This window comes from Coccomyxa subellipsoidea (assembly GCF_000258705.1).
Source record: "Coccomyxa subellipsoidea C-169, whole genome shotgun sequence".
Taxonomy (NCBI): domain Eukaryota; kingdom Viridiplantae; phylum Chlorophyta; class Trebouxiophyceae; family Coccomyxaceae; genus Coccomyxa; species Coccomyxa subellipsoidea.
In genome coordinates, this window is record NW_005178016.1 from 1 (window position 1) to 26157 (window position 26157).

Here is a 26157-nt window from a genome sequence, read left to right on the forward strand (position 1 = left end):
CCCTAAACCCTAAACCCTAAACCCTAAACCCTAAACCCTAAACCCTAAACCCTAAACCCTAAACCCTAAACCCTAAACCCTAAACCCTAAACCCTAAACCCTAAACCCTAAACCCTAAACCCTAAACCCTAAACCCTAAACCCTAAACCCTAAACCCTGAACCCTGAACCCTAAACCCTAAACCCTAAACCCTAAACCTAAACCCTAAACCCTAAACCCTAAACCCTAAACCTTAAACCCTGAACCCTAAACCCTAAACCCCGAACCCTAAACCCTAACCCTAAACCCTAAACCCTGAACCCTGAACCCTAAACCCTGAACCCTAAACCCTAAACCCTAAACCCTGAACCCTAAAACCTAAACCCTACACCCTAAATATAAAAAACTTTTGATGGTGGGCTCCAGGAACAGGTGAATCCCAGAGTGCCAAGAGTTTCATTTGAGTGTTTAGGGTCCATGGACAAAGTCTACAAGAGGCCACGCCTTGCCAAGGCCATTTGGCCAAAAAGTACTTTTGGCTGCCAAATAGCGGCTATTCATTGCGTGCTGGGGATCAATAGCAGCTATTTGGCTGCATGGGTCCACGAATAGCCGCTATTAACGAACCTGTTCAGTACTTGGGCAGATCCTCAATAGCAGCTATTGCACTGCATGGGTCCTTGAATAGCTGCTATTATAGCCCCCTTCAGTACTTAGGCAGATCACCAATAGCAGCTATTGGACTGCATGGGGCCTTGAATAGCTGCTATTGTAGCCCCTTTCTGTACCTAGGCAGATCACCAATAGCAGCTATTGGACTGCATGGGGCCTTGAATAGCTGCTATTGTAGCCCCCTTCTGTACCTAGGCAGATTCCCAATAGCAGCTATTCGGCTGCATTCGTGCTTGAATAGCCGCTATTAACAAACCTCTTCAGCACTTAGCCAAATTCACATGCCTCTGCAGGATCCCCAATAGCAGCTATTCGGCTGCATGCGTGCTTGAATAGCCGCTATTTGAAGGATTCGTGGCAGGGAATAGCAGCTATTTGAGGATTGGTGGCGGAGGATAGCTGCTATTTGACCTCTGCCCATCATGGGATGCCCATCATGGTTCATCGACCGTCATGCTACCATCATGCCTAGCCATGCTTCTATGGGTTGTGGGCCTTCCAAGGTTCAAGGCCCCACCTCAACCTATAGTGTTGGTCACACATGGAGGCTTTGAGCCTTGATAGCACTCAGACAAAGCCCTTCTTGCTCCACAATGGCCTTTGAATACTAGCTAAACCTTACACTCCTAAAAAAAATAAAAAATAAAATATAAATAACCCTAACCCTAAAACCCTAAACCCTAAATATAGTTTCAGTCCACGCCTCGCATCAGTTTACTCCTGTTCTGAGTGTCGCACGAAGTCGCCGCGTGATTTTATTTGACCAGACGCGACCAGATAGCTGCTATTCTGCCCCCCGCCTGGGAACCGCACGAGCTGAATAGCTGCTTTTGCAGGAACCGGGGCTGGAAGCGGGCCCGGACGCCCAGCTCAGAGGAGGAGCCGTGACGCCGACCGTCGGCGAAGTCGAGGTGGGTCCTCTGACTGCTCTTGAAACGGCTCCGGCCTCGCGAGGCACCTCGTGGGAAGTCGCACAAGGGGAGGCCCCTCATCGGACTTGGTGGATTTCGGGCTGCCAGGGCGGCATCAATAGCAGCTATCCAGGCCTCCTCTCGGTGGTGTGAATAGCTGCTATTTATGCCTGCGCCAGCATCCTCAGCACTTAGGCGTTTTCAGGTTGATGTGCTGTGCGTGATTCAGGATAGCCGCTTTCTTGCTTTCACCGCCTGGCCAAATAGCAGCTATCTGGCCTCCTGTTTCTTGTGTGAATAGCTGCTATTATGGTTGCACCCGCATCCTCAGCACTTGGGCGTTTTCAGCTTGATGTACGCGATCCAGGATAGCTGCTTTTCTGTATTAACCACCTGGTCAAATAGCAGCTATCTGGCCGCCTGTCGGTGGTATGAATAGCCGCTATTGTGCCTGCCCCAGCAGCCTGGGCACTTAGGCGTTTTCGGGTTGAGGTGCGCGGCCCAGGATAGCTGCTATTCAGGATGTACCGCCTGCAGTCGCAGGCCAGGATAGCGGCTTTCCTGGATGCAGCGCCTGAATAGCAGCTATCCTTGCCGGGTAGGGGAAGGGCATGCTCACACTGGTTGGACGTCTCTGTGAGGTGTTGGTGAGGGTTGCCCTTGTGTAGGTGGCACCCATGGAGGCCCATGGAGCTCTCATGGGTGCATTGGATGCCCCGGCAGCGGCGCCGCTTCCCCCGGCAGGGCTGCAGGTGCACATGGGAGGCTCACCTGAGCTCATGGACCATCATGCACCCATCATGCCAACCATCCCACCACCTTCCCCAGCACCTTCCTTGAGCCTTGCCCCCACCCACATCCAAGGTATGGGTACTCTTGGTCACCTCCAGCCTTGCCACCAATGGGGAACATGATGTATGGCTCCCAGTGCCCACATCAACTTGGCCAAACCTTACACTCCTAAATATTTTAGGAGCTGAAGCCTTTGAAAGGCTGCCATGGTCTTTATGGATTTCTTAAAAGGTGTGCTACCTCCAAAATGGCATTGCAACTTTTTCTGGGACATGCATCATGTGAAAGCTCTATATGAGTGGGTCCCATTGGAGGCCTTTGCACTGTATCATAGGCCCCCCTTTGGAGGAGCTAGGAGCTCCACAAGACTAGAACTTCTTGAACCCTTGAAGGGAAATGATCACTTTTTTCAAGGTGTGATAGCTCCAAAACGGCATTGCAACTTTTGGTGAGACATGCATCAAATGAAAGCCCTATATGTATATGTCCCATTGCAAGTCTTTCCACTATGCCATAGGCCCCCCTTTTGAGGAGCTAGAGCCTCTAGAAGGCTGCCAGGGTCTTTATGGATTTCTTAAAAGGTGTGCTACCTCCAAAATGGCATTGCAACTTTTTCTGGGACATGCATCATGTGAAAGCTCTATATGAGTGGGTCCCATTGGAGGCCTTTGCACTATGTCATAGGCCCCCCTTTGGAGAAGCTAGGGGCTCCACAAGACTAGAAGGGAAATGATCACTTTTTTCAAGGGGTGATAGCTCCAAAACGGCATTGCAACTTTTGGTGAGACATGCATCAAATGAAAGCCCTATATGTATATGTCCCATTGCAAGTCTTTCCACTATGCCATAGGCCCCCCTTTTGAGGAGCTATAGCCAACCCTATGCAAACCCTAGCCTGAAACCATGTTTGAGGCCTTATAGAGAGCCAAGGAGGTCGAATTTTCAAATTATGACTTCGTAGGCGTGATCAGCACATCGAAATTGCCCAAGATCGCCCTTAAAACGGGGGTCCATTTTTGGACACCCCAACCCCAAAACACTAGGTGTAAACCCTAAAATATGGGATAACGGTTATCCCAATGACAAGCAGAGTAAGAACACTATTCTGTACGAGTTCCATGATGTCCCTGTTGCTGGACATGTGGAAGCAGAAAAGACCTACCATGCTGTCAAGAGACATTTCTGGTGGCCTCGCATCCGCAAGGAAATTAAAGAACATGTGTACTCTTGTGACAAGTGTGACAGAGAGAGAGAGAGAGAGAGAGAGTAGTACTCAGAGAGCTGCAGGCCTCTGCAACCTCTTGATATACCAGCACACAAGTGGACAGATATTAGCATTGACTTAATTGTCCAACTGCCTAAAACACGAGCAGGCTTTGATGCCAATTGGTTGTCGTGGACCGATTTTCTAAAATGTGCCACTTCACACTAGCTTCCATGGTCTGAGAGGATGAATAAGGTACTTGAGGACATCCAGAGAATTGTATTGGACCAGATTAAGATGACTGGGACAAGCATTTGAGCACCTGATGAGAATTTGCAGACCACCCCTTTCTACTTGAACTATGGGTACCACCCCAAGAGTACTTATATCACTCACTCCTAGGGAAGCCGCTTCTGCCGGCAATCCCTTTGCTGTCAAAATGAAGTTTGACATGCAACTAGCACTAAACAAGCCAGGGATGCCCTAGGGAAAGTACAAGACAGGTACAAGCTTTACGCTGACAAGCACAGACGTGATATTGCATACGAGCTTGGGATTCGGTGCTCCTTAGCATTAAGAACACCAAGATAAGAGGCAAGAGTGTCTCTAAGTTGATGCCCAGATTCATGGGTACTACAAGATAATTCAACGAGTCGGGAAGATTGCATACAAGCTGAAGCTGCCACCTACCTCAAAGATATTCCTTGTCTTCCATGTTACCTTATTGAAGAAATACAAGGTAGACCCCACGAGACCTCCTACTGATCAGACTGTGTTTGAGCCACCGTGGCTCGTGACTAGACCATCCTGAGAGAAATTTTAGGGTTGAGAAATTTCTCGATTACCAGCTGAGATAGAAGCTAGGCACAAAGAAGAACAAGAAAGTCATGTACTACTTGATCAAGTGGGAAGGTTATCCTTCCACAGAAAATATTTCTGAGCCTGAGCAGAATCTCACACAATTGTGTAAGTAACTTGCAAGTTTCAATAAACGAGTTCTGGAGATCAGAAGCTTCTGGGGGACGCCCTGTTGAAGCCGCCGGCCAAGCCAGACAAGACTAGCCACTAGACCGGTCACAAGGGGTTCATGCGAGCCCGCATCTGAGTACTACTAGTAGATCAGTTTGCACAAGTTCCTAGCTGCACTGCGGTAAAGACATACACGACTACTAATAGCACTAGCCACTAGCACGAGCTACAGACAAGACAAGCGGGCACACAAGACAAGACAAGGCAAGCTCATGGTTTGGTGTTATTCTGGGATACAAGCTCCCTTCTCATTGAGGGGGAGGGATGTATCAGATGCACGTGCTGCCTATCAAGCAAAAGCCTATATAGGCTCTGCTTGGCAGGGACTTGAAACCTCTCTTGCCTACACGCCTCATCTGGATAGCTTATTCATTGTTTAATTTAGTGCTGAATGTTGGTGTTCCCATGGGGGGAGAATTGTTCAGGTCATCGTTTCACATCATTACAAAATCCTCCCACCTACTTCCAATGGCATTTGCAAATAGTCCAACGTCCCTGAGATTTGTACAGCACATGCCAGAATTTCAGGGGATGCCCTGAAGATAGGGCATTTTGGCGCCAGGGCTTTGCCCTGAAGCCATGACGTCTTCTTCCCTTTTTTCTTGGGGCTTCCCTGAAGGCTGCCCCCAATTCATGAACCGCAGTGCCCATCCCTTTAGGGAATCCTGAAGGAGTGTCAAACCCTGTAAAATATAGTCACCACGAGACAAAAGCACAGTAGAGGACAAGAGTAGCAAAGAGAACTTCTTATTGGATTAGTTGTGTTCACTTTTTACGGAGTAAAAAAAAGAATACTACGGAGTCACAATATTGGGAATGAGCTTCAGCCTAAAATTCCCGGTCTCTCTACTCTCGGACAATTTGCTAGGACAAATCGCCGCCTGGCGTACCTGCAAAGGGTCGAATTTTAGGTTTTGGTTTCTTGGAACTTTGACATTTTTATTGGCTTTCAGTGGGTCTCCAAAAATCCGACCAATTTCTTTGAACGAAATTTGGCCTTGCGCAGCGCAGCGAAACTTAGATACTTCATAATTTCAAGTTATGACTCGCAACTATATTAACTTGCAAAGTTTGCGAGTTCTCAACCAATCAATTGATGTAACAAAATAGTTCGAAAATGGTGGCGTGTAGAAGTTTTTGAAAGTGGCGGGGCAGCAGGCAAGCACGGCTGACCGTCGGCCGACGGCAGGGTGACTGCCAGATTTCTGTTGAAGTAAATCCTGTAAGAGAACCACCGGTAATTGCCATTGGTCTGCTTTGATTACGCCTCAAGTCCGTCCTTACGTAAAACTTACATGAGTCTTCAAAAGTGTTGACTGTGTGTGATATCACAAAAAGGTAAGAGAAGCAGGCCGCCAAAAAGTGTAAAACACCACAAGTGGCCATTCATGGCCACCTTCCCTACTTGGTGGCCTAAGTTGCTTGCCCATCTATCTTTGTCCATGATGGATGGTACCGACAAAGTACCTAATTAAAGAGCTTGGTGCTAGACCGACCTATTCTTGCTACAATAGGGATGTTATCTAAGATAATAATACATCCTCATACAAAATTGAATGAAATTAAAGTACTGGAAAACTGAGGAAGCTACAAAGTGCCTCGAGGTGTCCGCGCAGTGCTCAACATGATGATCTGCGGCAGCCCGATACGTGCAGATCCTTCGGAAGACCATCATTTACAGTGATCGATGTCGCGATGGAATGGTATTTACGAGACAATTGTATCGCAACCAAGTCCGCGCAAAACAATTACGCACTCGCCATGTTATGAGGATTTCGATTTCCCGCATCGGATGGCTGCAGTGCAATGCAGCCCGACAACGTAAATCCGTGCACACGGTGCGTTTTTGAGCGCTCGATGTGGCATCGGAAAGAGCTCGCTTTGAAAATTCCATCGCAATTAATTTCACTCAAAGCGCTTGCGTACTCGCAACGAATTTAATTTCGGAGTTTTCTGTTTCACTTTTGATTAATATTTACTTCAAGACCTTGCAGATACGCTAGGCAATCATTCTTCCTTGCAGATTGTCCGAGACTCTAGGTTGAAGGGATTTAAGGGTCGAACCCACCCCCGATCTTTTTTGGGGTAATGTAAAAAATGTACACAATAAGCGGCTGCAGAGTCTGGTGACGTCAGGACACTATGAGTAAAGGGGGAAATAGCCTGAGACTACCGTCTCAGGCTATTTCGGCATGTTTCGGTGCTGCCCGAAGAACTTTCGGCACAGCATGTGCCCGAAGTCTGCCGAACCCATGGCAGAATGCCGAACCCAATTTCGGGCTTCGTTCCGAAAGTTCAGAGCTCCAGCAATTTCACACTGGGAAACACGTTGTTTACGCCCTCCAGCAAAGTTGTAAGGCATATGTCTCGCTGGGGACGATGGTGATTAGAAGACAAGTTGTCTGTCCTCCCGACGTGTGCTCCGCGGCCCAGAAAATTACCTCAGTAGGACTTGCAAGGGGAGCGCTTCTTAAGCACTTGAAGATTCCTGCAGCCAGGCTACAAGGGACGCCTGCACAATCTGCGAGAGTGCGTTGTTTAAAAACCGTTGAGCACCCTTCGCACGATAATACCACAAGCAGCTATGCCTTTGTGCTGCTTGAAGCGGATGTTCAACGTGCAATTTTGAGTGACTTCAAGGTGTACAAGCAGCCCACGAGCATACATGCGAGCCAAGGCAGTTATTGACTGATGTACATAATTAGATGGGAAAAGGACTGGCCTACACGGCCTATGACAACAAGAAGCACCTCCTTCACCGCCAATAATAACGTTGCACTCTATTGTGGTTGTCCTGTAGGCGCAGGGATGCAAAGGTGCCGCTCCGCGGCGTGCTACAAACCTTTTAGACATGGTTCTCCATTTGAATCGCGGACCTGCACCGCTCTGTGAAAGCGCAGGTGCTTTATGGACACGCCGATATCAATCATTATATATAGCAGGCAAAATCAAAAAGGGCACACAAGCGCGCTCGCCCACTGCCACGGAAAAGCTTTCAACTTCTGCTCTAGTTTAGGGGTTTTCTTAGGCCTCCTTTCCCGGATGTGCATATGCACCGACTCATAACATGTCTAAAAGATGTATACGGCTTGCTTTCTTGCCACAATTACGCTGACATATGAAGAAACAACCGCACAAAGTCCTGCGATGGTGTTGCTCTGCGATGAAAACCGAACCAGTCCAGGATATTGAGAATTACCTGCGAAAGTGTCGGAAATCTGCCGAATATAATGCTCCGAACCTTCACGAAACTTCTACGAATTGCCTGCTTTCGGGAGTTTTGGCGCAGTTTCGCAGATCCCCGAAAGTACCTGCCGAACCGGTTTCGGAGGGGGTTTCGTGAGGTTTCGGAATCCCGAGACTACCCCTTTATTCATAGTGAGTTTGATTATTTGTGTACTGCTCATGAGCGTCGGGCATTCAATGCACGTTGCAATAGTTGGGCACATGCAAATGACTGGTGTTTGCATACAGCTAGAGTCCGCCGCAAGCCGCGCATTTTAGACATTGACCCCACCGCAATGCACATTGCTGTGACCCTGAGAACCAAGATGCCAGAATTGCAGAAACGTCCAGCACACGTCAGTGCTTACCTGGAACAGCAGTCTGAGGCAGCGGATGGAGAGGCGGGGCCTACAGATGTTCCAACATTCACCTAGTGCTCAGCGCAATCATCACAAGTAGGCTAACCTGGATTGTGTGTTTGGAGACAGTGCGCACAAATCCGGATCACCCGGCATGATGCTGCACCGGCGAGATAATCTGTTAGAGAGCCAATGCTAGCCTGCTGGACTAGGAGAAAGTCAACAATGCACCCTCATATGGTGTGATCGATATCGAGGTGAGCAGCATCTTCAAGAGAGAGTGTATTACTCCTGCTTGCTGAGCTCCTTGCAGTGTGGTGCCCAACAAAAGTGCGAACACTCTCGTGATCGGAGCACTGATTGCAGACGGTGCGACCGTCTGCCCTGCGCGCTCTTGACACACGATTGTGTCGATTGGATGGGTTGTACCAGCCGTGCGCGCGCACAACGAATGGTGTTCTAAATCTCCTTGGCCAAACCCTTTCGCAGGCGGTAACTGATGTGTGCATTCCGAATGCGAGTCGCTCACGCCGCAGCTCCCTCATATGGTGTTGCACTCATAGCTTGACCAGCTCCCTCCACCTTCAAGGGTCAAGTTGTCACATATTTGTAGGGAAGGCCAAAGATGCGAACCCGAAACTTGGGCCGCAAGCGCTGCGCGGTAAGCAGCACACCATACTGTGTGCTCTAATAGATAGAGGTGCGCAATTGATGTCCACAACGGGATGTAATAAATCAATGTAAAATTCAAATGTGGCTTGGTTCCGCCCACGGTCGATGACGCAGCCTCACGGTGACCCCTCTATACGGGAACCAGCAGGGCTCAAATGTCTCAAAAGGTAGATACAATTGTGTTTTGCAAGAGGGGCCAGCGCATTGGCGCACCTACATGCATACTCATGTGGCAATTAATGTTATCATGACTATGGTAGTGCTATTGTTACAGCCCCACAGGGCTAGGTGCGTTCAATGGTGCAAGTTGCAGCAACTTCGCTAACCTTCCTTTCTACCCTTCCCTATCTTGACACTTTCTCCCGGAGGGCCACGTGTGACATGTCAGACCCATAGAGTTCCATTCTTTCCATACACAGACTGAATCATTTCAAGATTCAGAAGTCGAGGCCTGCCTTTCAGAATCTTCTTGCCTGTCCTTCCCATAGATATGAAGAACAAATCTTTAGGCTACATGTCAGTGACAAATTCTTGCAATGTGACCAAACATCTTCGTCTTCTTGAAATTGTTTTGGACCAAGACGTCAAAATTGCGGTCCTTCCGTGCACTTTCTAGTAGAAACTGAATCCTCACTTCGTGTCACATAGGCCATTATTTTCGGTGGGATGGATTGGTCTAATCATTAGTAAAGATTACTCGGTTAGCTAGCCCTATAGGTGAATCTAAATCTTGCGGCTTTTTATTACACTTTGCTGAACTTGTTGTCATTGGAGGAAAGTCTGGAATAACTTGGTCGAAATTTTTGTCAATTTTTACACACAGTATGTTGATTATTGAAGGCACTCGAGCAATAAGTTTCAGTCATCAATATGGCTTCAATGAGGATTCAGAAAAGTCAAATTCCGACCCTTTATTCTTCTTGTAAATAAATCGCCTGATAAGAGACACCATAGTTGCAACATTAGAATTCCTGTAACCAACAAAGAAATTGGTGTTCGCAAGCATCTCAACATCTGCAAGAATCCTGAAAGTACCATGACAACGCTCTTGAAGAGGACTACTATTATAAATGCCTTGATCATGAGATATGCTTCTCGGCGAGGGCATAACCCTGTTAATGATCAAGCAATCAAAAGTAGCGGTTGCCAACCTCGCCAAGCTATTTGCCAGATTATAGTCATCACCAACAATGATGCAAACAACCTTGCCATGGACATCAGGAGGAAGATGCTTTTTGACTTGATCAAAGGCTCTTGAATGGCCCTTACTTGTGATCTTGTTGGCCCAATCTCCTTGTTCAGACATCTTGTCACCACCACGAGCTTGTATTCCGATAGTCAGCTGTTTGCCCGCCATGAGTCGAATACTCTCGACTTCATAGTCAACAATGTACTGCATCTTGCTTGAAAACTTCCAAACTTTTTCTGTGGCATCTGCCAGCTTTGCATACAGAAGCCTCACACTAGGTTCACCTTCCCTAAAGCTCAGGTCATCTGCACTCGAGCATCCCGCCTGGACTGCGAGCTCTTCTCGCATTTGAAGGAGCTCCATTGTATTAACCTTGCTGCAGTTTTTCAAAACATGTTCACTGGTGGGGAATCTTGTAGGTTGGGATCCGTTAAAAAATACATCCCAACTGTGATTTTCAACTCCAGTATCCGATGGGCAGTGATACGAATGTTCTGAGTCATCAAAATACAGGATATTCCCCGGGCGGGCCACAAATGCCACAGCAAGAATAACGTTGTGCACGTTTGCCATGAATCCCCCGGTATACGACTGGAAGACAATGCAGCGGTCCTGGCTCCCATCATATATTCCGAATGTTGTGGACAATAAACCCAAAGCCGTCACAAGTGACGCGAACCGAAGAGTCAACATATTGGTCGTACGCGTCCTGCAAATTTGTAAATAAAATAGCTCTTACGATCACCCATACCCAAACAGAGGAATTTTGTTGACACTGAATGACAGACTACGTTCTTGACTTGATTCTTTCACTACTCTGTTCAGTCACGAGAACTCGAGTAGTGAAAAAAATGTATGTGTGGGATGACGATTTGTGAAGAAAAAGAATTACACGTACCGCTATTGGCCTCATAAGCGTTCGCGTCAATCGTCAACCGATTGGATGTACGCTACCATTCCGAGCAGGAGTCGAACTCCGCTTTTGATACGAAGTCTGGGAGGAAAATAGGGACTCGCAAAATCTTACGTATCCGAGGTCGGAGAGGTATCGAGAACAAGATGCGTGTGTTCAGCTAAGGCGGTCGTAAGTATCTACAAACCCTTGTATATCCGTTATCCACGTAACCTTGTAGATTCTCCGAAAACCCTTGTAACCCTCAGGATGACTTTTGCTGCCTGAACGAGAGAATGAACACCACATCAATCAACTGTACTGTGAATTTTGGCAGAGATAGCCCTCGAAGCTGTTCCCTGCTTTACAGCCGCTTGAGCTCTTCTTTAGGAACCCCCATGCCAGTGCTCGAAGCTAAGTACGTCAAGCATAGATGACTTAGGTCGTACACAATCATTCCATTCATGATATTTAATTTTATTTTTTAGCAGATCGTGCTGTTTCCGGGCTACATGCAGAACTTATATCAAACAAGTGGAGCCATCAGGTTGGTGGCCAGACCTCGGCCCCTGACAGAGGGTGAAGCAGCACGCAGTGCAGCGTAGTCTGGTCCTCAGAGAAGAGTGAGACAGCGGACCCAGAGGGATGCTGCTGCTCCCTACAGACCTGAGGACATCAGCCCTGGATCTAGTGATCATGAAGCAGATGATCCTGTGGATTTTGACCTGGCTGGCCAAGGAGACCAGGTGCCAGTGCACATGCAATGGAGACCCCATCAGCGTCCATCTTACGAGGATGTCCTCCGGCGCAAAGAGGAGGTGTGGAGGCAGGTGCTGCCAGAAAGTCTTTTAGTTGCCGTCAAGCTCTGTACTGTGATCCTTGCTCAGGTTCTTAGATTTGATGGATTATTGCACTGATGACTTAGGCCACAGTCTCAATGAGCTCGAAGCTGCTACCGAGCTGGATCACTGGGTAGCAGCACAAGATCAGCACCTTGATCAGCGTGATGGGACCCTCTTGACTCTTGCCCACCATCGTCAAGGAAACTTAGAAGATGTTTGCTGTCCTGATTTGCATCGGACTGATGTAGGTAATGGGAATCCACAGAGCGATCCCGATGATGAACAACCTGATAGCAGTCATCAGGACTACTTGCAGGACTTGGCAGCTTTTCAGCCCAAGAGCCTGCCTCACCTCTGGCCAGAACAGAATCAACAGATTGGCTAATGAGGTGCCAATCCCAGCACAACTCCTTTGTTGCGTTGCGGCCAACTCTCCTCCAGAGTGAGTTGCTGAGGCACGCTGTGCCAGTGCCTGGAAGCCGCTGTGGGAGCTGCAGCAATCTCGTGGCACAGATTGTCTGCTTGGACTGTTAATTCCCCTGTGGCAGATTGCTGTGTGGGCCCTGTGATGAGGCAGCCCACCGTACGCTCACCTGCACAGGCGGCAGAGCATTCCCTCTGAGTGCCTGCTGCCTCTGCGCCCATCGCCCGGGATTGGTGAAGCAGGGAGAGAGCAGCAAAGGGGTGAGGCTTTGTGTTCATGAAGGCGTCCTGTTGTTAAGATGTCTTGCAGGCTTACCGCGGCAGTGATGTCCATCATGATACTCAGAAGAAATATTTGTGAATGTTGCAGGGCTATGCTTCAATATCAGACCTGCTGCATGCTCACAGTGTGGGTCAAAGGACTTGTGCGAGCCGGAGCCAACTGCGGAGTGCTTGACCTATGTCATGAACGGTAAGCTCTGCAATGCACCTCTACCGCGATGCTCTACCTGTTGACATGGCTTCGTGCAGAGCTTTGTGCAACAGTGATCTCTTTGTTGGTCAGGGCGTGTGCAGTTCTTCAAAGGGCAGTGCAAATGCAGCTCCTGTGGGCATTATGAGAAGCAGATGCTTACAGATTTCGTCAAGGTTGGATTCTGGCCTGGCACCACAGACGCGCTAGATTTGAGACTGTCTACCGTCTCTGTTTTCCTGGGACGCGATTTTTGCTGGGAATTAGCCACAGACGTCCCGATTACGACCTTTTCGGTTTTAGACATGCGCTGCCACGGCTCAATTAGGGACGAGGGTCGTGCGACCTAGAATATTGACGGCCGGCAGATGTCTGAGCGGGCGGGTGCCGCAGGGACGTGCATTCAGATAGGACAGCATCCGGACAGGTCAGGTGTGACGTTAACGTTATAGGGTGGTCGTCAACCCCTAGGGTCGGGGTGGGGCTGTCACGGAGCTTGCGACAGGATCGCGCGTCAAGAAGCCACCGACAGCACAGCTGACGTCATCGGGAAGCTGGACGTCAGGTAGACGTCAACATGTGTCTGATGTCAGAACTGCATTTCTTTCTGTGAGCTGAGTGGTGGATGTCAGTGTATTGGAGACGATGAGAGGTGTCTACGTGTGTGAAGTGGCTTGCGGGTGTCAGTGTGACCAGTTCAGCGGGAGACCAATCCTAAACACTGAATGCCAGGCTGACATACTCACTTACAAGCTGACTGCCATACATGCACCCATAGATATCTTCTTCCAGACATCCACACAATTGATGCATCTTCTGGACCCTAAACCCTAAACCCTAGACGAATTTCGGATCCTGGTCCCGGGAGAATAGTCACTATTCTGAGCATGCACAATACGGTAGTCACTATTGTACGCAGCCACCATCCAGGATAGTCACTATTTTCAGCTGCAGTTCGTCACCGGTTACGCTTCCGGAACATCCCAAAAAGCTCCGACACTTCTAATATAGGCAAGACAAACAAGCTTAGTGATCCAAGCTACAATACAACCAAGTCACTTTTGCTCACCACCCTATGGACCTACCTTGGATTGGTTTGCACCAATTACTAGACCCCAACTCCTTGATCACTTGGGGGGACTTTAGCTACATTGTAGCTTTGATCAGAGGACCATCTGTAGGAAATGGCCAAACAATGACCTTGTATGACACCTTTGGGAACCTTGTGCAGCAAGCGGCTGTGGCAGGAGTGTGGAGCAAGGCCACCTTTGACACTGCCACCCCTCCTTTGAGCAAGGGAGTGGGCAAGGTATTGGCCAAAGCCTACAATGGCATCCTTGATCCTCATGGATGGGATCAACCCCTGGACATCCAGGATCTAGCAATGAAGCAGCCCATGGAGCACTGTGTGGGGGTTGACCCTGGGAACCTACCATGGCCAGTGGCTGTCTCCCAAGAAGGATACCCATACTTGCTCTTTGGCAAGTGGAGACACAAGTACAAGGAGAGAGTCCATGTGAAGGGAAAGTGGGTGTGGGTGGACAAGAAAGATGAGCAAAAGAGATTGGAGTACATAGGCTGGCGTGTTGGCTAGCACATGGGGACCCACCTTCACCAGCTCATGAGTGCTGCCATGCTTGCCCCAACAAGCCATGGTGTGTGAGGCCATCTTGCTTGAGGTGGGGGACACACCAGGAGAACAATGCACCCCCTAGGGCCACAAGGAAGAGGAGAAGGTGAGTCATATTGCACCACTTTGGCCAACTTTTGATTGCCAGCTCATGGAATCATGGTATCTAGGTGGGCCAAGAGTTTCATTTCAATGTTTGGGGTCCCTAGGCAAAGTCTACAAGAGGCCACATGTTGTGGAAGCTTTAGCTAGGAGCACCTCTTTCTCAGGATAGTGACTATTCTGGGGTGTCACTATCCTGAGGATGGTCCCAGGATAGTGACTATTTACCTGCATCCCTGAATAGTCACTATTCTGGCCGTCACAGGTCCTCCGGATTTGCCAAGCCCTTGGAGCGCGACGACGGCTCGGGGTGAAGCCTCCTTGTTGAGATGGAGGTGAGCACCTTGTTGTGTTTCTCCCAAGCTAGGCTAGGATAGTGACTATGCTGACCTAGCAAGCAACCTCGTGAGCACTTAGGCGAATTCTCATGCTTCGGGGGCTGGCAAGAATAGTGACTATCCTGGGTGCCAGAATAGTGACTATTGCATGCCTCACCCTACAATAGTCACTATTGAACATGGCCATGAATAGTGACTATTGGAAGCCAAGCTATTTTGGAGCTATGCAGAGCCTCTCACTTGACTGGCATGGTGTAGGGGGCATGCCTGGAGCTCATTGGGGTCCACAAGGATGCAAAGGGTGGGGCCAAGGGGGCACACCTCCAATGATTGCCTTAAACATCATGGAAGGCCCATCATGGGTCATTGATCATCATCCTACCATCATGCCTAGCCATGCTTGACGTATTGTGGGCCTTCCAGAGGCCAAGCCCCCACTTTTATGTCAAGTTGGTGTCACAAGTAGAGTCTTTGAGCCTGAGTAGCACTAGGACAAGGTCTCCCTTGCCCACTTGTGGCCATTTCAACTTGGCTAAACCTCACACTCCTGGAGCCCTAACCTGGCCTGTAGGGCCTGGATGATGGCCAGATCCAGGGTTTCTTGGCCATCATGATGCTCAGTGTATCCCCCATGATGGCCATGAAGGTCAAGGGGGCATGAAACCCAATGGCATGATAGTCAAGGGATCATCACACTCAATGGCATGATAGTCAAGAGGGTCATCAATGGAATACCATGATAGTCACCTAAGATGATAGTCAATGAACACTTGAGATGATAGTCATGGAACACCTTGGATGATAGTCAATGAACACCTAAGATGATAGCCATGCAACCCCTTAGATGATAGCCAACACCATAACACTTACTATGATAGTCATGGGACCCCTAGCATGATGGTCACACCTTAAAAAGCCCAACTCAAGGCTCCTAAGTGGCATTTGAGTGTAACACACATGGTGGCAAGAGTTCAACACAGTCTGCCATGTTGTCTTCAACATATTGAGTGCAAGTGTAATTCCACTTGGCAAGTGCTAGGAATCCCATAGGAGCTAGAATAGTGTTCCACTATGTCATTGGCAAGATCCCATGGCCATGATGGTTTCCAAAGTCAACATATATTGTAATAAGTCCAACCAAGTGGTTGGGAGGGGAGCGGCACTGTTTCAGTCACCTTGTGCACAATATATGGATGCATGGCAACTCCTAGTGCTAGGAACATTCCTTCAAGAGCTAGAATGGGCTTTCACCACATGTGGTCACATCCACAAGCTTCTCATAAGTATTTGTAGATAGTCATGGTGGGTATCTCGAGATTTTCAACCTCTATTAAGGGTGTTGTGGTCATAGGACTCATAGCATATGCATGGCTGCTAGGATAGCAGCTTTTTGAGTGCCATTTCATGGACTTTTGATGGTGGGCTCCATGAACAGGTGAATTACGGAGGGCCAAGAATTTCATTTGAGTGTTTAGGGTCCATGGACAAAGTCTATAAGAGGCCACGCCTTGCCAAGGCCATTTGGCCAAAAAGTACTTTTGGCTGCCAAATAGCAGCTATTCATTGCATGCCGGGGATCAATAGCAGCTATTTGGCTGCATGGGTCCATGAATAGCCGCTATTAACAAACCTCTTCAGTACTTGGGCAGATCCTCAATAGCAGCTATTGGACTGCATGGGTCCTTGAATAGCTGCTATTGTAGCCCCCTTCAGTACCTAGGCAGATCCCCAATAGCAGCTATTGGACTGCATGGGTCCTTGAATAGCTGCTATTGTAGCCCCTCCAGTACCTAGGCAGAGCCCCAATAGCAGCTATTTGGCTGCATGCGTGCTTGAATAGCCGCTATTGGAGGATTCGTGGCAGGGAATAGCAGCTATTTGAGGATTGGTGGCGGAGGATAGATGCTATTTGACCTCTGCCCATCATGGTTCATCGACCATCATGCTACCATCATGCCTAGCCATGCTTCTATGGGTTGTGGGCCTTCCAAGGTTCAAGGCCCCACCTCAACCTGTAGAGTTGGTCACACATGGAGGCTTTGAGCCTTGATAGCACTCAGACAAAGCCCTTCTTGCTCCACAATGGCCTTTGAAGACTAGCTAAACCTTACACTCCTGAGGCTCAAAATGAGCCATAAACACTTGGCATGTTGGCATAACTTGGCATCTGGCTTGGTTTGGGGTGAGCACAACTTGGCCATGCATGTTTGGACTTAGCCAAAGTTCATAAAGAGTGTCCCTGGACACTTTGAGCAGGGGGCAGGACCTGGAAAGGCATGCCAGCACAACCATGTGGATGCATGCACTGTCCTATGTGCATGGAGTGGTCATGTGGGGTGTGGCATGTGGGACTTGTGCCTATTCTGAATGTGAATAGTGTCAAAATACATTTCCCATCATCCTTTGGGCAAGTCATGACATGATCTGGAGAGCGACACTCTGAAACTTGCCCAAGGCAGGTGAACATGTCAAGACTTCAACAGGCTGCTGCACATAGTAAACATTTTTGTTTTGAGCCCAACTTGGGTTGGCTTGTAGATCTTACCTTGCTTAGCTCATGTGGGACTTTTGGTCACTTGGACCAAGTTTCCATACAAAGGGTCAAGCATGAACTAGCTACAGGAACCCCATTTCTGACTTAGCCAAATTCTGCCAAAGTCTAGCATTTGCTGTCAGAACTTCAACTATGTGTTGCACAATGCAAAAGTACTTGTTTTGGGCCCAAGTTGGGTTGGTGGAAAGCCCTAGGCAAGGGGGTCCTCTGGATGCCACGTGGACCCCCAGGGCCAAGTTTGGCACCCTCTGGAAGGCTGCCAAACTAGGCCAGAATCTGGCTTTTGCTTGGCATGCACCTTGTAGTGTGTTGTACCAATTTGAGGATGATGCCCCATTGTTCCAAGTTCCAAAATAGTCCTTGGGGAGGTGTTGAGAGCTCTCTATGTCCTTGCATGATTCCATGAAGGTCACCTATAGACACTTCAAGTGCTTCAAGCACAAGTTGTGCATCCCTAGCATTGGGCCTAGGCATGCACATAATATTGCTGTTGCATGACATAGGTGTAAATGTGAGGAGACTCATTTCACAGTCCCATGCAGAAGGCCATGTTATGGGTTGCCAGAGGTGGCTCACAATTTATGGAGGTGGGTGTGAATTTAGATAAGGTTTGCAGTGGCTTGCAAGGCACATGTGGTTGCCTTGGAGGTGTGCAGGGGATCCAAGACCCTTGGCATGGCTGGGAGGACTCATATGGGGCCCATACATGATCCTGCATGGGTGCCAAGTGAAGCGGCACCCTGTGCTGGTGTGCAGCATGGTGTATACATATGCCAGGTGCATGGCTGCATCCTGTGCCCACTTGGAGCATGTGCTGTGCTTGTGCAGTGGGTCCAAGGGCCCTCAGATCTCACAAAGGGTCTCATACATCCCACACAACAAGTATGGGCCATGGCAGCAGTCATTTGCAGCCCAAGGCCAAGTCATGCCAAGTGATGCCAAGTTATGCCAAGTCATATGCCAACATGGGAAACTGGGTCTTAGGCGAAAGTGCTGTTGGATGAATTCCCCTTGAAGCCATGCATTCACCCCTTCAAAAGGGGTGTATATGAAACTTGGCTAGGGGGGTGTGCCTCCATAGAACATGCATGGCTTGGCTTGGCATGCAATTCCAAAAATGTAAACCCAGGATTCCTAAATATGGCGTGACTTTCGATAGTCATGCTATGACTTTTGGGTGCACCGTGACTTTCGATAGTCATGCTATAACCTTTGGGTGCACCGTGACTTTCAAAAGTCATGGCGTGACTTCTGCGGGCTCTTTGATTATTAAAAATCATGGCGTGACTTTTCATAGTCATGCTATGACTTTTTAGTGCACCGTGACTTTCAAAAGTCATGGCGTGACTTCTGTGGGCTTTCTGACTTTTAGAAGTCATGGCGTGACTTTCGATAGTCATGCTATGACTTTTGGGTGCACCGTGACTTTCAACAGTCTTGGCGTGACTTCTGTGGGCTCTTTGGTTATTAAAAGTCATGGCGTGACTTTTGATAGTCATGCTATGACTTTTGGGTGCACCGTGACTATCGAAAGTCACGCTATGACTTCTGTGGGCTCTGTGACTTTTACAAGTCAAGGCGTGACTTTTGATTGTCATGCTATGACTTCTGTGGGCTCTGTGACTTTTAAAAGTCATGGCGTGACTTTCGATAGTCATGCTATGACTTTCTGTGGGCTCTGTGACTTTTAAAAGTCATGGCGTGACTTTTGATAGTCATGCTATCATAGTATGACCTTTAGATTCAGCCGGGAAATGCACTACTTGTGAGCCTCAGACCTGCACTGCATCGGGCCCCTGTACCGGGTATCGTCTCAAATGTTGTACGCGTAAATGGCAACAGTCTTCAATGACGAAACTGATGTGCCTGGCAACGTTAACGGAGAAGCCGTGCACCCAGAGTAGAGCACTCGCCATAAAAAAGGGTCCTGCAGAGAGCCTGACTGACTTATGGCCCAACGACTCTAGTGATCCAGGAATGTCAATCCGATACAGCCCACCCCGGATACTGAAAAACAACGGCCACTGGAGCCCGTACTGGTAAGTATTATTATTACAGGCAGGCAAACCCAAAGACCAAGGCCATAGAGCATGCACATGCGGCGTCTGCAGCCACGTCTGCGGGGCCTACAAAAGTCTGCAGCCTGCCAAGGTGTTGTACCAGTGACTCATCAATTGTCAAACTTTAATCCTTCATGCAATCCCTGCACCGGCTACGTACCCCTCTATAATCCGACACCTAGGGGACCCTAAATCAACTGTTCATAGTTGATTTAGAGTCCCCTGCGATACACCTATTTGTCAGCAATGCAACACCCCTTGGGTGACGTTGAGGGTACTTTGCGAAGCAACCCAGAGGTTTATTCACACAACACAGGCAAGGCCACAATCAACGCATGCACAGCAAGCAACTGCAATCAACTGCAAGAGAGGTCACAGGAAAGACAACACTCAATCACAATCACGGCAAACAGCACGGTATTACAGCCTGTCCTGAGGATAGTCAGCTGGGAGGCTGGAGTTTCCTTGAAGGGGACTCCATAATCGGATTATTCAGAGATTGCTGCAACGCACCGAACCTGAGGGTTGGAGCAAGCTTGTATCATAATGAGTCAAGTCAGCATGGTACCTCCCACAAAGGCATGGCCGTTACAGGCCTTGCAACTCCCCTGCCACAGAAATGTGCGCTTGCCAGCATTTCTGGCAACGACCTCACAAAAAAAAATTTTGTGTGCACAACCCTACCGTATTTACAATGCAAATATACATCCTAATTGCATCATAGTTTTTTAAAATTCTAATGTCTAGGAGTCCTCTTTGTATATAAAGGGGAGAAAGACAATCATTTATACCATGATCATGGAGTGCATCAGTCATGACATATAGTAATCCTGCCGCAGCGGCTGCTCAGGAGGGCCATTTTGGAGGCCACCAACTACTTGCAACGCTCTTATGGTTTGAAATTGGAGATTACCTCAGACCATCTCATTTTTACATGTATGAGTTCTTCATGTGCCATATCAGTGGATCCATTGCAACTTGCATATGTCATCCAGGCAGACACCGTGTGAACAAATTGATAAATTTGTGAAAGGATTCAATCAGATTCTTGTCAGACTGCTCAGAGCAATCGTCTCATGAGTGTCTTGGGTCATGAGAAATGACACTTTCGTAGCATTTGAAAGTCTAGTGCCGCACGATGCTAACCTCCAATCCGACTGCAAAACCCCGAGGTTATCCTTCTTATATTTGCTTCGTAAAAACGTAGGAAGTAAACATACGTATAATAATACAAAATATAATCATGCTCATAATCAGAAAACACAGTTGCATTCATTGGAAGTTCCTCAGGAAGTTTGCTACCAAAGTTTAACAAAGGCCCCAAACCCGGGGTTTGTTGGCATTGCCATTATCGTAGATTCAAAGTACTCTACTCAAAATTAATCAGGCCAGCCCATTTATCCTTCCAGTTCAACGTTCCCAGAATTATTTGCTGGCTGAGCAAGTACCTCTTCAAGGGAGATTCTTTCCAATATGTACTTCACCGTATATTCGTACGTAAACATGTGGCGGTGCTTGGCCAACGCCTCTTGCATGCGCGTGATATTGGCCTCAGCAATCTTTTTAGGAATCAGTTGTATGTCTTTGAATTCCACAACAATTGCAAACTCGTTCCAGTCAACCTTGTCCTCAAATGCTAGCCATTTTTCGTCTTCCCAGACATATATTGGGATAGTGCCTAGCTGAAGAGTCTCATAGAGACGAAATGATGTCGGGCCATAACCCCTGGGGCAAAAGGAAAGATTACTGCTCTCTGTGATAATCTTCCAGTCATCACTCGGGTTTAAGAACAGGTAAGAGGGACTATACCACTTTTGCAACACACTCCTAATGATGTGGTTTCGTGTAGTGCACTGACTGCTCGCGGTAATTGATTTAGAAAGCCCTTTCGGTTTAAGTTCTTCCTTCAAAAGTGGAATGGGTACAGCCCTTAGAGGAGGAATACCACTCCCCGCGGCAAAGACTAAGAAGTCAAGATCAGTGGGCACATGCAGATTCAACAGCGGATGATTGAACCCTAGGCTAGCTTGCATAACTGTGAAGTACTTGAACATTGGATTCAGCTGATTGATCACCTGCTGCATGTGCAATCTGAGAGTTTTGATATGCATGGAATCAGTCCATGCTACTGGAACGTAGATACGTGAAGGCCTAGGCTCCAACGTAAGCCACGCATCATAAAACACGTTCTCTAACCAGGGCCCACTGTATCCGTTGAAACTGTGTTGGGTTGGATGCAAAGACAACGTCTTCTTTATCAGTTTTGCTTGGTACGTCGCGGCATCAGCGATTGTACTGTCGCTGTACATTGCTGCAGACCTTGTCAGAGCCACAGTCAATAGTGTTGCACCCAACGTGACCATTAACCATAGTCTGCTCGCCACCACGCTTGTCCCTGCAAGCCAACAAAAGCACGCCATTCAGATGATATTGAGAAAGCAAGAGAAGAAAGTGAGACACAAGTAATACAGCATCTGTATCATCCAGCGCACGCTGCTCGAAAAGAGCTGAAAGAAGGAAAAAGATGGGACGGATTCTCCAGAACCCCCGGGGCTCGTCAGCACCGTCTAAGTCGGTGCAAGATGTAATATGGGTGCATCTACATGTTTGAAGACGGTGCCACGGCGGGACTCCCCTCACCCATCCCACGTTCAAAAAAGGCTTGCTTCATCGCAGTATAAAAAGGGAATTCGTGGAGGGTGCATATTACCTCCCACTTTTTGTCCACATACTTGTCTATGCAATCTTTGATATCGGCCACCACTCTTCATATCTGAAACCCGCTTTTCCCTTTGGTCGTGATGCGTACAAATGACACAAACACGGTCCTCCGCAGCAAGTTTGAATTCTACTTTTTCCAAATCTGATCATATCATTCTCAAGCAGAAGTCTGATCATCCACACGAGTAGTACAAAACTTCACCTCTGAGAATAAAAGGACAATTTGCACTCGGTTAGAGGACTGCATCTACATAACGCAAAAAGTGTCACCCAAAGTTTCAAGCAACTTGCTGAGAAACGCAGTGTGTAATATGGTCACTTTACTAAAATCTTGCCAATGTAACTTTCACTATCTACTGATTGAGGCCATGGCGATTGGGATGAAAATGGTTCATGGGAATGTCGGTCCGGCACCGGTATGATGGCGTGCCTACTCATCAACCTTCTAGGAGCCCAAATACAACGTACAATGTTTACATGCAATTGTGCTACTACACAACTTGAGATTTGAAGCCGTTTTGGCCTGAATATTTTCCTGGATCCCTGTCAAAACCTGATTTGTATTGTACGATTAGATATTTTTCATCTTCGCACGTCGCTTACCTGATCAAGACTAATTACTTAGGCTCTGACCTCGGGTGGGCTCATTGAATGAAACATTATGTTCATGTTGATGCTGATTTGCGCATTCATAACCATATTTTTGTCAAATCATCACATTCCTATGATCTCCAGTGGATCGCCCATTGTATGAAGTTGAAGTTGGTGCTTCACTTTGGCATATTGTACAATTGCTGTAATGACGCCTACGCCGCCATTAAACTTAGTTGAACACAGTCACGGTGAAAACCTGCGTCTGCATGATGCCAATGTTAACATAAAACGTCCGAGTTAAGTCCAAGTGAGTTACCGGAAATCAGAAACCCAAACTTCATGAGTAGACTAGGAGGACACATTCTGTCTGCGTGATGTTCTGGAGATATTTGGGGGGTTAGTGGCCCCCGGGGCCTGAGCAGGGGTGCATGCATGCATGGATGTTCAAGGGCAAGCCTTGAGCTGAGCTGCCAGCAGTATATATTGTGTTGGAGAGGTGGATTAATTGCTTGTAGCACCAGCTGCGCGGCGCATGCAAATGCCTATCATCTTCTGTTGCGGCAATTTGGATTGCCCTTAGCTCAGCATTGGATTTTGCTTAGATTTCCATGCAGTTGGCTACTAGCCAATAGTATATAGTATAGCTACGACATCACCAAATAATTGACATTGTGGCACGAAACGGTGTTACTTCTTGACTTGATTACGGTATACTTTTTTATCATTCAACTTTATCCTGCATGGCAGGAGAGCCATGTCGAAACTAAATGTTCACTCGAAAGCAAGGGGCATGCAATTTGCATTGAATGCATACATGCTGAATTCAGAATCCTGGAACGAGTAGGACATGTTTTAATTGTAGGCCGTGGCCAACCCAAAAAAAAACCCTGCAACAGTACCTGTAAAATATTTATGTCACATGATTTTGATAATTTACAGGTATACTTGCAGGTTTGGCATACGGCATTTGTATGCCAGATATGTTTAACAACGGTTCAGCTACAGCAGCTTAAGATATTGACAGGCTTGCAGCCAAGGTACGTCACGTTCTTTCCCGGTGGGCATTTCAATTCATTCGCGAACGTAGCGATCTTTCCATTGTCTCGGAAGATGTGGTACAACTCCATGGAGAATGTTGAGTGCCTATTGCCAACAAAGGAATATGCTTGTTGGGTGATGAGAAAATCGACATAAGAATTCACGAGCGATGCCTCCGCATGAGGAATAAGGGATGTAGTCGGCTGCCAAACATCGTCCTTTGTAAAGCACTGGAATGTTTTACAGAAGAGGGTCATGTTGCTTTTTTTGCCACCAGACGCAATGTACACAGCTGACTTGTTTTTCAGCTTGAGGTCTTCCAGCAAGAAAGATACCAAGCCTTCTTCTCCAATATAGCAGAGATCTCCCTGCAAAGGTTTCACATAAGCACTATGATGCCATTAAAATGTAAGTAACTGTTGCACCAACAACTGCTCAAGGTTTCTGTTGGTTGATGACCTTCTTGCATCATGATGATACTAATTATTCTATAATGTCCTTGCGACACAATTCCGTCCAGTATTTTAGGCGATTTTGGCATTACCTGAAATAGCTCACCCTTGCAATAATTCTTCCAATCGTCTTCCATCCTCGCATGAAGAGCGAGAAAATGAAGTGTACCCATGATCTCTTTCAACCTTGACAGTGCATTTTCAATTTCTTCCTACAAAATATGACTAGAAATAATTTGCCTTACGACACGGTGGTGGCCAATTATGACATTAGTCTTTGGCAATGATTCCATGACAGCATCATTGGCAATATTTCGAAAACGTTCAATGAAATTAAAAAAAGTGTGTCGGACTCTCACTCTGAACTGTAAAGATGGTCGAAGTGCCTTCCGTATTTGTTGTTTCAAGACATCGTTCATGTATTGTTCTGTCCAGGGATTATCGATGGTGTGGCGGTCATGCAAGCACACCACACCGTGTCGGTCTGCCCAAGCATCCAGAGTGTGCATGGAGGGACTGATGGCATGGTCTAGGGAATGCTGCAGCTGTGTCAAGCAAACTTGGTGCTTTGACATAGGAAGGGAGGTGGCAACTGACAACCTACACATCCACACAGGCACTGCTAAGCTTGTTCCACATAATTGAGAAATTAGACCACACCTGCTATGCATAAGTAGTGAATACCCGTAAGAAGAAAGTGTCTTCAAAGCAGAAAGATCAAAGAAGAACTCGAACGGTTCAGAGTAGAGATTTGGAACATCTGGATAATTGAAGCGTAATTCTGGTAGAACAAGTGTCCAATGCTTTCTCAAAGCCATAGCAATTGCATTTGCAATGCACATCCTCTGGTTTGAAAGGCCATGATATGCTCCTACGTGGGAAACACATACTTATAGGCAGCTGCACTCCAGGTGCATTTCCGGAATACAATTCTACAGCATCCGCTCCAGACAATTTGGGAAGATATTTACAAATGACTTCATTAGTTGTGTGGGGTGGGCGTTGTTGTGCACAAGTCATACCTGGTACCAAGTAGACTTCTGCGTTGTGGCTATGTCCTTTACCTCTAACGACTATCCCGGAACAGTCTATCAGCAGAAGCAACAAAATTAAGGTCCCTGCAGGGTGCAAGGTCGTGTGATACCGTGATGCCGATGCTTGTGTGATGCCATGAGTTAAACCCACATAACGACACGCTAGAGGTATTGCAGTAATGCAAGACGTTCGCGGCAATATGTATTTTGACTGAAACAGAGGTTTAACTCACCGATTCTGTGATACCAGGCACATGACCTGAGAGCTATTAAGAACATGCGAAAAGCGCCTTTTTGCCTTGTAGCAGCCTTTTGTACTGAACGTATTCTGTCGTTCCTTTCGCTGATTACATTCATAATGCATGAAAGTAATGCAGAGCTGCATCGCACGTCCATAATCCTTGACAGAAATATTTTACCAGAAGAGGGGTCAAGGCATCTCAAAAGTTCATGAGATATGATCATATCTCGGCCATAGGGATGGATTGGGTGAATGCTTTCAAGTTCAAGGCTCTTTTTGAAGAGCTGATGGCAAGGTCAGCGCAAGTGGCAGGCACCATTTATGTGGTTTTGTGTGAAGCAATGGGGCGACAATTTGCACACTGTAATACCGTAAAAATACAGGGGACTCTAAATTAACTGCTTTAAGACTCTTAAATTAAGAGTCCCCTGGAAAACACACAGTGCACCAACCCTCCTAGCTAGGGTTTGCCATTCCCTCCACTCCTGCCATTCCTGACTCCTGACATTCCTTCTACTCCCGCCCATCTTGCCACTCTTGCTACTCCAGCCAGTCCTGCCACTCCTTTTCACCTCTTCTGTCCACCTTGATTCTTAGGAATGATGAAGACTGAATGTAAACCACACAGGGCACTGCCCACGACTACACCTCGTGGTACTGGGAGATCTGTAGAGTTTCTCTGCGGTGCAAACTTTGTACGCAAGCTCGAAGCTGGCACAGCTTGTTGCTTGA

The 26157-nt window shown here is 47.6% G+C and overlaps 7 protein-coding genes across 7 annotated transcripts; 2 read left to right on the forward strand and 5 right to left on the reverse strand.

Moving 5' to 3' along the window:
* Window positions 1–1406: 1406 nt before the first annotated feature.
* COCSUDRAFT_45602 (hypothetical protein) lies at window positions 1407–2251 on the reverse strand (the record flags this gene model as incomplete). The annotated part of the gene is made up of 2 exons (XM_005642544.1): window positions 1407–1732; window positions 1921–2251. The coding sequence occupies 2 exons, from the start codon at window positions 2249–2251 to the stop codon at window positions 1407–1409; spliced, it is 657 nt and encodes a 218-aa protein (XP_005642601.1).
* Window positions 2252–4445: 2194 nt separating this feature from the next.
* On the forward strand, window positions 4446–7275 carry COCSUDRAFT_45603 (hypothetical protein; the record flags this gene model as incomplete). The annotated part of the gene is made up of 4 exons (XM_005642545.1): window positions 4446–4524; window positions 5926–6050; window positions 6243–6425; window positions 6724–7275. The coding sequence occupies 4 exons, from the start codon at window positions 4446–4448 to the stop codon at window positions 7273–7275; spliced, it is 939 nt and encodes a 312-aa protein (XP_005642602.1).
* A 2433-nt stretch (window positions 7276–9708) lies between these two features.
* COCSUDRAFT_34622 (hypothetical protein) lies at window positions 9709–10644 on the reverse strand (the record flags this gene model as incomplete). Its single annotated transcript, XM_005642546.1, has 1 exon — window positions 9709–10644. A coding segment is annotated over one exon (936 nt), but the record flags the coding sequence as incomplete, so codon positions are not given.
* Window positions 10645–11220: 576 nt separating this feature from the next.
* COCSUDRAFT_45605 (hypothetical protein) lies at window positions 11221–18300 on the forward strand (the record flags this gene model as incomplete). The annotated part of the gene is made up of 14 exons (XM_005642547.1): window positions 11221–11342; window positions 11589–11754; window positions 12015–12208; window positions 12368–12450; window positions 12560–12661; window positions 12755–13000; window positions 13167–13226; window positions 13831–14177; window positions 15303–15377; window positions 16167–16263; window positions 16347–16517; window positions 17789–17872; window positions 17942–18062; window positions 18114–18300. 14 exons carry the CDS (start codon window positions 11221–11223, stop codon window positions 18298–18300), a joined length of 2055 nt encoding a protein of 684 aa, XP_005642604.1.
* A 2493-nt stretch (window positions 18301–20793) lies between these two features.
* On the reverse strand, window positions 20794–21138 carry COCSUDRAFT_9502 (hypothetical protein; the record flags this gene model as incomplete). The annotated part of the gene is made up of 1 exon (XM_005642548.1): window positions 20794–21138. A coding segment is annotated over one exon (345 nt), but the record flags the coding sequence as incomplete, so codon positions are not given.
* Window positions 21139–21337: 199 nt separating this feature from the next.
* COCSUDRAFT_31846 (hypothetical protein) lies at window positions 21338–22416 on the reverse strand (the record flags this gene model as incomplete). The annotated part of the gene is made up of 2 exons (XM_005642549.1): window positions 22056–22416; window positions 21338–21740 (listed from the first exon to the last, which is right to left on the reverse strand). Coding segments are annotated over exons 1-2 (462 nt in total), but the record flags the coding sequence as incomplete, so codon positions are not given.
* A 1165-nt stretch (window positions 22417–23581) lies between these two features.
* On the reverse strand, window positions 23582–25747 carry COCSUDRAFT_49391 (hypothetical protein). Its single transcript, XM_005642550.1, has 6 exons — window positions 25418–25747; window positions 25173–25268; window positions 24835–25021; window positions 24510–24750; window positions 24243–24362; window positions 23582–24066 (listed from the first exon to the last, which is right to left on the reverse strand). Exons 1-6 carry the CDS (start codon window positions 25647–25649, stop codon window positions 23656–23658), a joined length of 1287 nt encoding a protein of 428 aa, XP_005642607.1. The 5' UTR covers window positions 25650–25747; the 3' UTR covers window positions 23582–23655.
* Between the last annotated feature and the right edge of the window lie 410 nt (window positions 25748–26157).